Source organism: Aristolochia californica, unplaced genomic scaffold (assembly GCF_029961685.1).
Source record: "Aristolochia californica isolate CCGP_79_NKW_82.1479 unplaced genomic scaffold, dmAriCali1.0.hap1 SCAF_5, whole genome shotgun sequence".
Lineage (NCBI taxonomy): Eukaryota > Viridiplantae > Streptophyta > Magnoliopsida > Piperales > Aristolochiaceae > Aristolochia > Aristolochia californica.
Genome location: NW_027182214.1, coordinates 42,586,480 through 42,602,459, shown reverse-complemented (window position 1 = coordinate 42,602,459; position 15,980 = coordinate 42,586,480). Strand labels below are relative to the sequence as shown.

The 15,980-nt window shown below is 38.3% G+C and overlaps 1 protein-coding gene and 1 long non-coding RNA gene across 3 annotated transcripts; one reads left to right on the top strand and one right to left on the bottom strand.

The window, feature by feature from the left end:
• Nucleotides 1–774: 774 nt before the first annotated feature.
• On the top strand, nt 775–3,298 carry LOC137965541 (uncharacterized). The gene is made up of 3 exons (XR_011116094.1): nt 775–851; nt 956–1,035; nt 3,101–3,298. It is a non-coding gene; the product is annotated as an uncharacterized lncRNA (long non-coding RNA).
• On the bottom strand, nt 1,280–14,675 carry LOC137965540 (two-component response regulator-like PRR37). 2 transcript variants are annotated; one of them, XM_068811805.1, is made up of 9 exons: nt 14,526–14,675; nt 13,141–13,698; nt 10,477–10,638; nt 10,211–10,344; nt 9,807–9,968; nt 3,652–3,841; nt 3,114–3,573; nt 2,236–3,034; nt 1,280–1,802 (listed from the first exon to the last, which is right to left on the bottom strand). In XM_068811805.1, the coding sequence occupies exons 2-9, from the start codon at nt 13,505–13,507 to the stop codon at nt 1,695–1,697; spliced, it is 2,382 nt and encodes a 793-aa protein (XP_068667906.1). In that variant the 5' UTR covers nt 13,508–13,698; nt 14,526–14,675; the 3' UTR covers nt 1,280–1,694. The 2 variants fall into 2 exon arrangements, with proteins under 2 accessions (XP_068667906.1, XP_068667907.1); XM_068811806.1 differs by lacking the exons at nt 13,141–13,698; nt 14,526–14,675 and adding an exon at nt 12,440–12,511.
• Between the last annotated feature and the right edge of the window lie 1,305 nt (nt 14,676–15,980).

The window sequence follows — 15,980 nt, the reverse complement described above, 5'->3', positions numbered from 1 at the left end:
AGAGACAAATATTATAATTAAATTTGGTTTAAAAGTTTGGCTACTTACGTAAAGGTAGCCGTTGATGAAATTGTCGATCAGGGAATCGACGAAGGTGTTGCAGTCGAGTGTAAAGATGTTCCCCACTCGGGTGATCGAATCTGGAGGGTTAAAGAAAGGCCAAATCAAGAAGGGTGGAGAGCGCGCACTTACCAAACATGGAGACATAAAACCATCCCAAATAAAGTGAAAAATGGTTTTCTGATCCACAAAACCGGATGGCTTCTGATAAAAAACAGGAGAAGGTAAGTTTTAAATTCGAATTTATTGGAATTTAAATTTAAGACAGCCCAAGGTCCAGAACTGGCTTGAGCTGTGGACAGGCCAAAACAACACGTTTGGCTAAAACTATGGGGACAAACGCGTTTCCCAACCGAACTTGAAACTTAAACCTTCTTGAAATGCTCAACAATTTCGGTAAATACGAAATATCTGATTTTGAATCTGCGACAGATGGGGGATGTAAAAAGTCTTGTTTTTCTTTTTTCTTTTTGAGGAAAGACGTGCTTAAGGAAGCAGGTTTTTTTCTTGAAAAGATGTGTCTTTTCAGGGAGAAAGTTACAGCCCAATATAAAGAATAGGTAAACGTATGCAATTGATCTAAACCTTTTCTATTTTTCATCTGAACCTTCGGACTCTTAACGTTCCGTTGTACAGCTGGTGCTGTTATCATCTCTTTTCTTGCGCTGGGTCTCAATCTTCCTTCTTATTGAGCAGGATTAAAACACTATTGCGCAGGAGGCTTCAACGGAGCGTTTATAAAATGCATGCAGATAAGAAACCGCAGTTTCATAGAGCTGAGCTGCTTTCAGGTAATAAAGGTTGAAGAAACTTCATAGTTCAATCCCATTGCAAAAAAGTTGTTCTTCAAGTTTGTATTGGAAGGTAATGGATTAGCTAATCTGGGATTTGACAGGACTAAATCCGAACTGCGGAGGACCCATAATAGATGTGTAACCATCTGCATCAATCCATTTTTTTTCCAAACGTATTCTGGTACGTATTTTCTTCATTTTGTTTTCTGGTTTATCCCAGCTTAAGTTTATATACTTAGATCCTCTCCATACAACGCCTTGGGATGGTGAAAATGCCGTATTAATTGTATATTGGGCCAGAGCAAGGAACCTTCCCTTGGTTGGTAGACCGAAACGAAATAAAGAATATAATAAACTCGGAGCTTGCAGCCCTCTGATGACACAAGGGAGTTTCGGCCGAAATAGTGGGGATCAAGGGTACAACATTTTGCATCAGAATGTAGTAACCACTTTCCTTCAATTGGGTAGAAAGGATTAACCACTTAACCTAGTCGAAACAGAGATCCACAAAGGGGCAATACATGAATAAACCAACCTTTTGCTGGTCATCTTGTCCTGAAACATGCACACACCAATTCTAAGATGGTTCAACACGCTCAGACCTCACCTAAAGCTTTATTGTAAGGCACTCCGGGCTTACACTTTTGTAGGGTTGAGCATCATCTCATGTAGCAGCCTTATAATCCCAACACAAAGTCAACTTGGAGTCAGAGTTGTCTCAACAAAGCTGTCTTCGAATTACCTAACTCAACACGATTAACTTCCGTCAATAACAATTTCTACCTCCCTATAGCTAAGACCCTCATGTACATGAATTCACAAGAACGTAAACCCACAATGTCAGCTATGTGTATCTCGGCTTGTGTGTTCATTTGCACCTTGTCGCACAAACTGCCCACGCACACGAGGCCGCTGCTCTGCTAACTGCTTCCGGCTTTGGTACCTGACCTGCAAAACCAGAAAAAAAACAGAAAAAGCAAAATTTCATCCATCCAAACTAAAAAAATAAATAAATTATAGCAACTGCAAAAACCTATTTTTCTAAAGTAGTTGAAAGGAACCTCTCAAGTTAACTTGGCACACTAAATAGCTCAAACATCCCACTAAATGGAAGTAAACAGTTCTGTCATTCTGGAGTAACCGTACTAGTATCCATGAATCCTTTGAACATTTCACAAAGGCTACACTGCTCGGAGTGATTTCAAGCAGTTCAATCTCAACATATGATGCTTGAACTCAGTCATTTTTTTATCACATATTTATTCCCTTTAGATATATCACCTAAATTAGCACAAAATTTGCATGCAAGTTTTTCCTGGACTGATACTTCATGTAAAATTGACATTCAAGACTATCTTTGCTTTCTGAAATCATCACTAACCTTCTTCTCAAAGCATCTCTCTTTCCTCTTCTGCCGGAATTTTGTCAAAGCCGCCTCCCTTTGGGCAAACCTATCTTGATCCGCCCCACTCCCACTCCCGCTTCCACCACCAACCACACTTTTTCCAGCTGCTCCATTGTCACTCTCCATGTTCATTCCTCCATAGTTCACACCTGTGCTACTCCCGTTCTGTCCATAGCTCCCATGATTGCTGCCTGAGGCACTCCCATTAACACTATAGTTACCGTTAGCTTCCAAGGTTCCACCAAATACGTTAGATGAACCACATTGTTGGGCCATGGCTTCCATGTTTTTTAGTGTCAAGTCATCATCTGGTGGTGATTCAAGAGGTTTCTGAGTGCTGTGGACATGATGGCGGTGGTGATGGTAATGATAATGATGATGCTGTACTTGAACCTGACGAGAGGCCCCTATTGACTGGCCCACTGCTGCTGCCTGGGCAATATCATCAACCTTCTCCTCTATGACTTGCTGAGCTGTATAAGTGTGACGATGCTTTACTGGATGAAAAGCTGAGTGATGCAAAGTACATGTAGTTGTTGAAGTGGAACCTGACTTGTCCTTGAGAGTCACTGGCTTGGTGAAAATATTCTTGGTAATGTATCCATTACCAGTACTGCCACTAGAACCCTGGTTGGGAGGAGTTGTATTTGGATTAGATGCTACAGTGTAGATAAACTCCCTCTTCACAGTGTCAGACCTATTATGGTCAGGTGGTACAGAACAGCTTCCTCCACATCCTGTAGAAACCTGAGTTGCAGAAGCAGCAGTGCTGTACCTGTAAACAAAACAGTTTTATGAACAATGCAGCAGAAATAGTTACCTAAATGTAAAATATGTGCAGGTCATCGACAAACCTTGAGAAAGCTGATTGATCTGAACGTCTCACAACATTCCGCTCATCATGAGGAGCATTGCCTCCATCTGAAGTTCTCAGCCTCTTTAAACTAAGATCAAGGGAAGGTGTTTCTTTGCCTGTGGCCACAGTCTTATCCTTAACTTCAGATACCTTAGAGGAGCCAACTGGAGCTATTGCTGGATTCATTTCCATCTGAGGAATTTTGCTGCTATTGGCTATTGAACCAATTAAATCAGCAGCTTCAGGCTGCAATTCAATGTACTGATTATTGAGTTCATCGATTTTTTTAGCCACCTCTGCAGGCTGCTCCTTGCCTTTGTTGAGCCCTTGTTTAGGCACTTTATCTTGTTCTGAGCCTGTCAGCTTTGTAGTAACTTTTTCTGTTGGATAGGACTCAAACTGCACATGTGAGTTTATCGGCACTCCAATTGCCAGATCTTTTCCCATTTCAGTATCATCTGCAGAAGAATTATTAGTCACGAATTGGAGCAAGCTGCACTGCTAAATCTAACAATAGAATAATGCTCAGGGAATACCAAGATTTTTTTTTGCGTCTTTGCACTCCCGCACTACAGTAACTGCAATCTGCTCATTCCCAGGAGTTTCTGACTTAGGATGGATACCTTGAAAGACTTGGGCATATGTACTATCATGAGGGTCAGCCTGATCCCATAGAGACATCGGCGGGGGGCTAGTAACTTCAACAGTTTTTTTTGTCCAGGAGCTCTTCAAAAACGAGTATAAAAGAAAATTCAAATATGTAAAGAATCAAACTATATTTTCTTCTTAAGTTTCAGAAAACAAGAAAATACCAAATCAATTATAGGTGAAAAAATACTAATGTTAAGTGCTGCTACAGATATGTGATTGGGATACAAAATTATGTCAGCATGTGATTAAAGGAAAACTGGTTTATAGTTAAGATATTCATGGAACTGCAAAAATAATGACACAAAATGGTACATTATCTAATTAAGCAGATCTGTGCATGTTGCAAATTTTCCTTACTACTATTGCAAAAGTTAAAGACTGAGAAGAGAAAGAGAGAAGAGGAAGGGAAGAAGGCACGAGAGAAGAGAAGAAGCTGTGTCTGGTAGCAGCACACATGAGAGATCTAAGATCGACTTAAGTAAAAGAGAGTAAAATGATAGAAATACCCTTCTACACTAAACTCTCCACAACTTCCTAATTCTATGTCATAAAAGACTGGAAACCGCATAACTACCATAAGAAGCAGAACACTTTCCAACCCTAGAGGTATAATCTAACATGTAATTTAACACTTCCCCTCAAGTTGGAGGGTATATATCCAGCTTGTTTCAAAAATTTTCAATAGTAAACATGTCTCTAAGCAGATTGATAGACTTAACATAAGAAGTGATTACTGCACCACTCATCACTACATCGCGAATGAAACGACAACCTATTTCCACACACTTGATTTTTTTGTGGAATATTGGATTACTAGCAACGAAAATGGCACTAGAACAACCAAATTCAGTTAAAACAGATTGCACCCACAAAAGTTCACTAAAAATATGAGTCATTGCTTGGTATGTTGCTTATGCACTAGAATGAGCTACCACAGTTTTTTTCTTGCTCTTATAGTTGATTATGTTTCCTCCAACAAACACACAATATCTAGTGGTTGACTTCCTGTCCAACTATGACCCTGCATAATCAGCATTAGAATATTTCATAATTTTCAAGTAATCATAAGGCTCATATAGTAAGTAAGCCTTTTTCCCAACGCTATCTTTAGATACCTCAATATTCTTTTTGTTGCCTCCAAATGGAACTTCCTAGGGTTCTTGATGAATTGGCTAATCATACCACAGCAAATGAGAAGTCTGACCAAGTTGAGTGATCCCAAGTCCTTCTTGACACCTTAATACCAATGAAGTACTTGAGTTATCCCAAATCCTTAGTTTAAAAATATCTCCTAAGTTGTTTATTTACTTCTCTGATCCCTATTTATCACTTCATAACAACACTATGTCACCAACATACACAACTCTAGGTAGCCTCTTCATAACAAACAACTAGTGAACACAGTGACTCCTAGAAAAAGCAAAAGACATAACTATTTTGCAGAACTTATCAAGCTACACACCTTCAGCCTACATGCTTTCCCGGTCTCTCCCTAAGTAACATAATCAAGAAGTTACTCCGTGTACACCTCTTCCTCTATGTCTTACTAAATACATCCACACCATAGGTTTCCATCAAGTAAGGGTTGGGGATCACACATTGTCCAAGTACCCTATCAAGTAAGGTCTTCATCTTCGCATCCATGACCTGTTACCATTTAGGAGAGGACAAAGCATTCCGTGCTAAACGAGGAATACCACAGGAAGACAATGACAAGGCAAATGTATTGAACAAATAAGGAGTTAAAAGAAGTAAACTTGGATATAGAATAGTGAATACAAGAAAAAACACCCTTCTGAAGAGCAATAGAAAGATCCAAATCACTTGCAGGAGCTGCAAAAAACCAAGGAACTAGCAGGGATAGACGAGAGGGTCCTAAAGGTGTCTTGGGAGGTTCCTAGCGGTGATAAACTTGCAGTGACTTCGGCTCAATAGCCGTGAGCATGGGGTAGGAACATCTTCCACCAAAATAGGTACCACAACATCCATGTTAATTGATGAAGAGATAGGAGACCCATGTGACTAAGAAAAATAGAAAACATCTTCAAAGCAAGCAACATTCGAGGAGATATATGTTTTCCTTGAGTGAGGATCATAACATTTATATCCTTTTTAGTATGAAAATATCTCAAAAAGAAACACTTGACAGACCTTAGTGATAACTTATAACACCAAACACATAAGGACATAGAGGAAACAAGCATTGGTCCGATGGAACTGTTGTGAAAAACTTTCACTTCTCTTTAGAACCAAAGAAGATTTAGACCACTTGAGCCCACAAAACATAGTTCTTTGTATTCAAATTGACATATGTAATCTGAGTAATGTTGTTGTCATTCTCATCTACCTTTGCAGGCTTGATATCCGCAGATTCAGCCATAGATTCAAGGAAGGAAACTCACACGCTAGGAATAGATGAAGGCAGACTGAACAAAAAGTTTGTGCAGACAAGATAAGAGAACTAATTTGAGAAATTTCTTGAATTTTCAAGAAAAGAAAGAAGCAATGTGGGAGAAGAGAGCTGGAAAAGAATTGATTCAGGTTAAATTTTGGAAGAGCATGATTAGGGTTCCCTCTTCTCTACTATTTATAAAATAAAATAATGATAAAAACCCTGTCCCTTACACCCTTGCAATTGAACCATACGATAAGTAATCAACTCAAAATCTAGTCTATAGTAAAGTTTACAGACTTGACGATGCCTACTTAGGCACAATAACAAATAGATATTGCCAAAAATAACTCCAGCATGCCCCACAATTCTTAGAAAAAAGAATTACAGACCCTAGAAATGTCTAAGCGGTAGACAGGCAGAAAGTAGGTAATTTCCACACTCTTAACTACATAAAAAAAGACCAGGCAAGCAGTATCAATCCTCTACGAGATTCATAAAGCATTTATATCATTGCCTGAGGCAAATACAACACCAAGAATTGGCGACCTGCGGCAAGGAAGACAAAAACTCTTTTGTGTCACAGATCAATTCAGACCCAGAAACAAAGAAAAAAGAGGAAACGAAAGAAGAAGAACAAGATCTGGATGGACCAACCAAAGCTCTCATACCATCTAAAGTGATAAAAGTATGACTTTGAGAGGAAACGAGAAGAGAGAAGATGAGAAAAGCAGTTTCTAAATTCTCTAACTGCCAGAGTCAAGGTCTACTCACTGTTTAACTCCTTTTAAGTCTATTACAAAATAAATGAACAAGTATGCCCTTAGCAACTTAATGAAACAGAACATAAAAAGAAATTACTAAGTTACCCCCCTCACGTATGCATGACTAAAGTTCTTGCTTAATTACAAAATTACCTTTATTCCCCTGTCTTTTCTCTTTTTCTTCTTCAAATTCTCTTGAATATGTTCACTAAAATTACAACATATAATTGGTCTTATATCAAAGTTTGGCATTTATTTTCTATTTTTCAGTTCATTTATATATCCAGACTTGTCAAATAACTCCACACCAAAAGAAAACAACATGCATCAAGGACTCTCATGTTTTTGTTGAAGTTTATATTTGTTAGTGAGGTCTTTTGGTCTCATCACTCAAGGTTATGCTTTAATATGTTGCAACCTTGTGAGCAAGTTGATAAGTTATTATAAGAATAGGTTGAAGGGGTCAAGCAAACTTTTTCTGCATCCTCATCTCAAGAGGATGGATCGATTCTACTGTCTCATGTGTCGTGCATTCTTTCCCTTATCTATTTTTTAATCAAATTTTGACCTGTAATGTTCTACAGCAGCTCTTACCTTTTAATTCTTTTTTTCCCTTTATGCACACCCACGATGCTCTGGGTAAAGTTTATGACTTGTGACTGGGATTAATTTTGCCATGAGTGGATAAACCTGGGAGTGGGTATCTCTTACAATGAGATCAGCCTCTAAGTGCTACTACAACTCCCAAGATTCAGAAAAAAATTCAGCATAAAAATAGAAACTCGTTTCATATGCCAGCACCTGGGAATGAGGGGAATCTCTTAGCATGTTTCATTTGTTTCATGATGTGAAGGAGACAACCAGGAGACAGCAAGTAGCCAAAAAAGAATCTCCTTCAACAATGAGGGGATCCAAGAAGCAGTTGGTGCAGGTCCTTAACCCTCGAAGAGGGTCCTCAGTTCCACCTCTATAGAGTCACAGTAACCAACAAGGGCAAAGAAGGTAAGATGAGAGAGAAAGAGACCATTGGTCTCCATTTGTCCCAGATAATGAACCCGTAAGGTGCTCAAGGTCCAAGATCTTGCTATCCCAAAAGAGAAAGTGGTGAGTATTTTCTCTATGGTCTCACCAAAGAATCCGGAATGATTTTTGAACGTTCTTGTGTTTCTGCTTCTAAACTCCCAACAAACGTGGCCACATATAGCAACCAAAATTTTCTTAGAGGCCGAACCCGTCGAAAAGAAAAAGGCTGCCCAAGAAGTTGGGAAAGTGTGGGAAAGAAGCAGATAAAAAACCCAAACTTGCATAGATGTAGCCCAAAATGCCAGAGTAAGAGGTGAACAACCTTTTCCTCGGAAAATTGACATAATGTGCAAGTTAGGTTGTCAACGATCTGCCCCCTTTAATCAACTGGTCCATTGTGAATTTCACCTTTCATGATGCACCAAAGCAACAGGGTTACTTTGCACAGACCAAATTTTCCAGGTGAGAAACACCAAGTCAGAGGAGGTGGTGATGGCCACTGAGCTGATTATACAATTGTTATGATGTATTATAAATGTTATGGTTTGGTCCTACATAAATTATTTCAATGGTGAAGTCACCTTTTATGAAACAATCGTTATTTTTCTCCTATGGTTTACCTCTTGAGGGTAATGAGGGTGATCCTATTGATCTAAGCAGATGTACCTAAGAAAGAAAAAAGATTAAGTCTACTGAGGATGACCCTTGCAAATTGCAATCATTGATTTCCGATGGAGCTCTTTCTAATGAAGATCTCTCTTGTACCAGTTCTCTCTAACTTTGATAAGCCCACTGAGCTTTATAAGGTGTTCATGGGTAGGGACACTATTGTTGATATAATAACTTTGGTAAGAAATGTTGATATGAATGAAAAGGGAATGGTTCAAATACCATCTGCTAATATCACCAAAAACCTTGTTAGAATAGTTCTATGACAAGGTTTCACTGAAAACATTAGGAAACATCAAGAAAACAGTAAACATTTCTTGGTTTCAACCATGAGACATAAAAGAAATAGGAAAGGAAAATATAGAAATATTTTACAGTGTACCAGACGACCTGTTTTATGATACTAAATATGCTATTGCAGAAGTTGTTTCTTATGAATCTCTCCCCATGTCATCTAAAATCATTTGCTCTTATTTTATCTTTTACACGTTCGTTTAATTCCTATAAGGAGGCCTAAAAACATCTTAGTTAGAAAAAGATAACAGTTGATTAAAGGCAGGTTATGGAATCACATCACAACTGGGTGCCCATATTATTCACATCAGATTTAAAGTAGATTGCCACTTTGAATAAAATGTTGTTGAGCAAAAGAAAAATGAAAATACTAGCGTACCTACATGTCACAAGTAAGAAATTTTACCTATGGTGAGTACCACATCACAAGTAAAAAATGTTTACGTGTGACATGCAAGTAGTTAGCTCAACTTAAAGAATAAGGGAAAATTTTTTGAAGGCCTTTGCTTGAATAACGAGTCTTGTGTTTTTGAAACATATCCACCAACTTGAAGGGGAATGTCAAAATTTATTCAATATACTCTCTATTCACCGAAGTGGTTAAGTTTGTTATATTTTTTTTTGTTGCAACCTTGAGGCAGATTGATAATTTCTACTAAAGAACAGGTGAAGATCAAGCAAACCTATTACACATTCAGAAAAGGGTGAGAGTCAAGCAGAGCGATTTTTTGAGGCTGCAAATTAACCCCATGGTTGATCAACATTAAACTAAACTGTTATTACATAATCACTACTTTGTGTTTGGAATTAAAACGAATACCTCCAAAACAACATATAACAGAGCATCAGTTCCCACCAAGGAAATAAAAGGAAACAAGAGAGGACGGAAATAGCATACCTGCGTGCCACTTCCGTTGTCACTTCCATCCCTGAGGTTTAACCCAATGCTTGCATTATCATCCTCATCATTGCTGCCAGTATTATTGTCAGAGTCATCTACACTCTTCGACTTAGGAGACGTCAGAGCTTGTACACCACTTACACTCCCACTGCCACTAGACTGAGAAAAATTTGAGAAGCCATTCAGTTAGAGAGAACAGGAAACACAGGACAAGGCTTTCAATTGAGATTCATAAGTTATGTCCCATTAGGTAAGAGCATTAGTGCAGTAGAGAATGTAGAACAGCATATCTGGTTCTAATAGTTTCCAAGCCAATTTTGAAATCCAAATTTCCAATTTCTAAAGATAATAACAAAAAGAGAAAATGGAAATGAAATGTGATAAAAACTTATGCAACTTACACTGTGGCATCTCCTCCAAACATGTTGCCAGAGGTTTTTAAGCTCATTCTTCCGAATGGGCTTCACTAAGAAATCAACTGAGCCCTTTGATAAACATGTAAAAACTAGACCCATAGAATCAAGAGTTGACATCACTGCATTCAAAACACATTAGATGTAGTAACTAAAAAATTAACTTTAAATGGCATGTAGAAAACTATGAAAAGTTCAGAAATTAACCTTGTAAAAAATAAAATAAAAAAATAAAGACAGAAATGTATACTCACTAATAACTGGAATGTTCTTGCAAGTTCTATGGTTCATAATCTTGCATAAAAGGCCGATGCCATTTAACCCTGGCATGATGACTTCGGTCAAAACAAGATCTATATGACTCGTCAAATCTTCCAAGATTCTCCATGCTTGTAGACCATTTGTAGCTGTAGTAACTGCAAAGAAAACTAAAATGTCAAAAGAGAAGACAAAGGTGCCTGATGGTGAATTTGCAGTGTTAGTTAAGGCTTATAAGAAATGATTAAGTGCAAGAATGCCTGTTAATATTTTGCTCATGCCACCAATCATCTATCAATATTATAATATTTCAATCTGTAGCACAAAAGCATCCAACTTGAGTGCTAAAAAATAACATCTTCTTTGATGCTCCTTTGCCAGGCAAGTATGGAAGCATTTCTTCAAAGAAAATTGGTTTCAGTATTTGCATCCCAAGATGTCTTTATGTGATCTGTCAGGTAGGTAAAGGTACTTGGCTTCCTAGCCTAGGTAAGATCTTCCTCCTTGCATGTATCGTTCACATTCCTAGGGGATTATGGTTAGAGAGGAAAAACAGAAGATTTAAAAACAAATACTCATCAGTTGAAGAGGTAATCTGCGGGATTTCATGCTCTATTGCTGCCTGGATTAGTACCAGAAGGGAGTTTGAAAGTTAATGCTGTAACCCTCTTAGAGATAACTGGAGATAGATAGTGCAGATGTCAAATCCCCAAGACAACTATAATCATAGAATAGATCATTTGTCCCCATTGCTATATCAAGTTGAATTTTGATGGTTACACTTTGGGCAGCCCAAGAAGGGCAGGATTTGGAGAGGTATTTAGGAATCATGGAGGAAGAACTCATGGTTCCTACTTTGTTGATTCCACCACTGGAGCTTAATGCTCTTCAGCATGAGCTTATCATTTTTAAAGAATGCATGAGCAGAAAACATTGGATCAAGGGTGACTCTAAGGTGGTGATCAGTTGGTGTCTTCGATTCCTGATCCTCCTTGGAGACATTGGCCGACCTTTCGTCATAATATTGATATCTTTTCTTCATAAGATTATTCCTAGAATCATAAATCTAGATCAGGCAATTCTTGGCTGACTCTTTTGTTACGCAGAGGGTTTCCCTTCAATATCTTGTTGTAACAGGACCACCCAAGCCTAGCACCGTGTAATTTTTTCTCTCTGGCTTAATGCCTTGAATAAAATTTGTCTTTCTCAGAAAAAAAAAAAGGTACTAAAAAAGAATGTTTGGTGGCACATGGTTACAAAACATAAACATGTTTTGCACCATCCTATGGTAAAGGCCAAGATAGCTTAACAATGCCTAAAGTATATAAACCAAAAAGCTATTAGTAATTATGTGTCAAGCAGTTAACAACTTTATCTACATAATAGGAAAAAGGAACTGGATGATTTAATAAAGTTTGGGAAAGGAAGCAGCTTACTTTGGTGGCTCAAGTACAAATTTATTTTTTCCATTTAAATTATTCAAAATTTAAAATATTTTTAAAATAAAAGAAAATGGTTCAAATTTAGTAAATAGGCACTCATCAACCAAAATTTAGCCAAATAAAAACAATCACAATACTGGTGGATTTTTAAGCGGTAGTTTATCACGTCTTGGAACCTAGTAATCATGTGACTTTCAGTCATCAGTTGGTAAAACAAGGCAATGAAAAAATGTATTAAGATTCAGCAAACTAAAGTTTTATTTTTATGAACAAAAACTACATTTACTCAACCTTCAGAATTATGCAGTCCCAAAAACCACAGGATCCCAAAATTCATATAATCTAAATTTATGCACGTATGGTACTTTGTGTTGGCAACAATGTTAAAATAATAAAATTGGCCAAGAATTTTAGTTGTTCCAAATCACCATAATCCCAAAAATCATAGCCATATCATAGGTCATCTTTTCTTTGTTGCTTTTGGAAACGGTCTGTGTGTGTAGGAGTCGAATCAGACCTCCAACCCAGAGGGGTCAAATAGCATGCATCACGATTTTTAGATAGCTGAAACCCTGAGACCGTATCATAATCCCGCAATAGTAACCATACTGTTCCAGCAGTTGCGCATAATCAAAAGCAATTCAAGATGTTTATAGAACATTTTATCACTGAACTCACTTTCTACATCTTTTTAATCACATTGGATTGGCCAAAAGCAACAAGAAAAAAAAAGCACAAAAGCAAGCATTCTCGTGGACAAAGTCTTCTATAATAACCTGAGTAGAAATTTTCTTAATTACAATAACCTCTAGTAGAACCGCTGACATGCCAAATTTTTTGTAGATGAACACAATGCAAGAGATTGTGCCAAATGATTAAACCAAGAAAAAACATCAAGCTGAAGGTTAGTAGTATAAATACGGGACTAAGTTGGAGAGTAGAAACAACAAATGAAGATCAGTTGAGTCTAAGTCAGTACAGAATGTTCCAAATGATTGGAAGAAGCCAGAGCCTTGGGAATAAAATTTAATCCAAAAAGAGTAATGAGCAAGACTGAGAAAGAGGATGCTGCACTTTGGAAAGAGCAATCCATACTGAACATTCACAATAGCTTATACAGGTCAAAATGGCTACTGAACAGAAAATTAGAAATGATTAACATCCTGACTGAGCGATCATCTAGTATGAAAGTCCTTAGAGAAAGATACAAACACTCACCTTCATAACTGCAATTACGGAGCAAAGCACTGACAACATGACGGGTCGAGTCATCATTCTCCACAAGCAGAACTCTCAACGAACGAAGGGGAAGAAACTTTTCCCATCGAACTACTGAGCCAGGGGGCAGTTGCTGTAGCTTGTGCGGACCAGCTTGGTCCTGGGCCAGCACAGCCTTTTGTTGTCCATCATTTACATCTCCTGCAACCTCATTAAGCTTTGACTCATCCTCTTCGGAAAGTTCTTGCCCCGCACCCACTGCAACATTTTCTCTAACTTTTTTGTTTCCATCCTGCATGAATCGGTTAGCATCCACCGAATCTTTCTTCAAACCACCTTTGGTGCCACCTCGAGCACTACCCATCATCCAGATTCAAAAATGTTAAAGAAAATATCCCCGCAACAAAAATCTCCACATCCTTCTTCCTCACGGGAAGTCCTCTCTGCTTACTAAAGCTCCTTAACCGAGTACTCCTCAAATGAGATTATCTTCCCATCAGACTTACAAGAATTCAACCCATGTCGTGAAACATTCAAATCCCTGATACCAACTCTTACCTGTCAGAGGCAGTGAAGAAAGCACAAATTAAGAAAAGACAAACACAAACAATCGTCTATTGAAACCCTTATAACAGCGGATTAATTACCATTTCCCTAGAATTATTAGTTTAAGGCTGCAGTGGAGAAACAGAACAACTTCAGAGTGAACCAAAAGGCCAAATCTATCAGACGTCTGATAGAGAACAGGCAAAAACAGATCATACAAAAGGAAGTAAACATAGAAAGAGAAAAGCATAAAGTTGAGGGGGTAAAGAAGAAGAACCTAGAAACAACAGGATCAACAAATGCTTTTCAAAATGACAGCACCAGCACGAACTTCAACAGAAACATGCACTAACGAAACCAACAAACTTCTTCCCCTTTGAGAATACGAAAACAACCATGCTTGATCTATCCTAAATTATAATTTTCATCGCAAAATACTCTGAAAAATAAAATCATAAGTAACACGAAAAACAATCAACAAAATATCCCAGACAACAAACGAAAACCAAACACAGAAGTAAAAAATGGTACAGCCCTAATGAAAAAGGTGGAAACTTTGAAAATTCAACAAAAGAAACAAACGACGAGGAGAAATAATCACCATAATCCCGAAAGCAGAGCTAAATAATTCAAAAAAAATAAAACAACAGAAACAGAGAACCAGCAGCATCACACCAAGTGAATTACCTGGCTAACCGTGGATTCGAATCGCGGTCAAAATTGAAAGAAAAAAAAAACGCGTTCATTAAACTAAAGATTCCAAGCTTGCTACATACTCCCAAAGTAAATTTAAAAAAATCATAATAATAAATTAAAAAGGTAGATCCATATTAAAATACCTGAGACAAAAATAAAAAAGAATAGCTGCGAAATCTCCCGGATCGACGAAAAACCGACTGAAATCGAACTCCCCGTCTACGTCCGAACAGTCGAACTCGACTGGTTGACAACACCGGGAGCCTGAGAGAGTAGAGAGAAAAATATCCAAGGCATCCCGGGGACAAGATATTAGGGAGACAGACCAATCCAACGGGGCGGCTGTCGTGGACGAAGCGGCAGTCGAGTGGCTAAGAGAGCACCAAACTGGCCACGTCAAGTCCAGAATGGACAGAATCGAGTGTGACGTGGACAAAATCAAAAGCAGGAACGCGAGGAGAAAGGAGCGCATCCAAACGATCCACCCGTATCTCGGAGAAGCCACGTTTGGTGCGGGTCCCTGTATCCGATCCTTATCGCTCTGCCCGAGCGGAACGCGTGTACAAACCCGCATCTGACGGAAGTCAATAAAAAAGTTAACGGCAGCATAACTGTCGCCATTCGTGACAGATATTTTCATTAAAGTAAGATAGAAAGAATGATTTACTAAATTACCGGCTGTCTTAGTCTAATTATCACCTAGCAGCGTCTCCAATCGGGTGTCGTTGGCGGTTCCGGTTGCCGACTCCACCGTGGCAGCCGGAAATCGAAACCCAAACGAATATTGAAATTCTAGGATCATTTGCTGTATAAATGAGACAGTTCGACGGTGCTATGGTGTATTTGGACGACGCCGTATCTCTTATTCAATTAAAAGGCCCCGAGTGGCATCGAGCCGAACCAAACCTGTTTATACGTTCCTATTCAGCTTGAGTATTCAAGCTCGCACTAAACCCTGAGCCTAATATTGGAATCATACTCAACCCAAAAATTTTAAGTGAGCTTAAAATTGAACTCAAATTCCAACTTATATTTAAAATTATAAAAATAAATAATATTAATATTATAATTTACTTAGTATCAGTGAACTAAGTTTATAACCCTAGAGAGATAATTGAAACCAATCGGAAGAATACAGGCCCAGATAGTTACCCCTCCCCTTTTAAGATTCCTAACACAAATGGAAGCGGTGACGCCGTGAGTCGTGACGATCACAATTCACGAACGGACAATAGAAGGGGGCACATGATTTGGAGTGGCGCGGTGAAGTGAGCGGACCACAGTAAACAAAATATCTAGCTGACTGCATAACGAGGATCCGTCCGTAGCAGACAAAAAAGACAACGTTACCATGTTAGGGCAGACCACTCACGCGCACGTGTTTACCTTAAGAGTACACACGTGTGACAACCCCTCTCCCCCTTTCTAAAATTTTTAACAAGTTCAAAATATTTGCATATGAGAAGTTGGGTTGACATCACATGCAAATCCTCTTTTATAGTTCTAAATCTTTTTACTCATTAATCCATGTAAGACTATTATTTAATACTCTCCCTCACTTGTAAATCCTCTTTTATAACTCTACGTACGGATAATTT

Bases quoted from the DNA above. Each gene is read 5' to 3' on its own strand.
- LOC137965540 (XM_068811805.1), bottom strand. From the start codon at position 13,507: ATGATGGGTAGTGCTCGAGGTGGCACCAAAGGTGGTTTGAAGAAAGAT. The intron at 10,345-10,476 runs GTGAGTATACAT...TTTTGAATGCAG, and splicing joins CAAGAACATTCCAGTTATTA to TGATGTCAACTCTTGATTCT. The intron at 3,842-9,806 runs GTATGCTATTTC...TCGTTTTTGAAG, and splicing joins ACAACGGAAGTGGCACGCAG to AGCTCCTGGACAAAAAAAAC.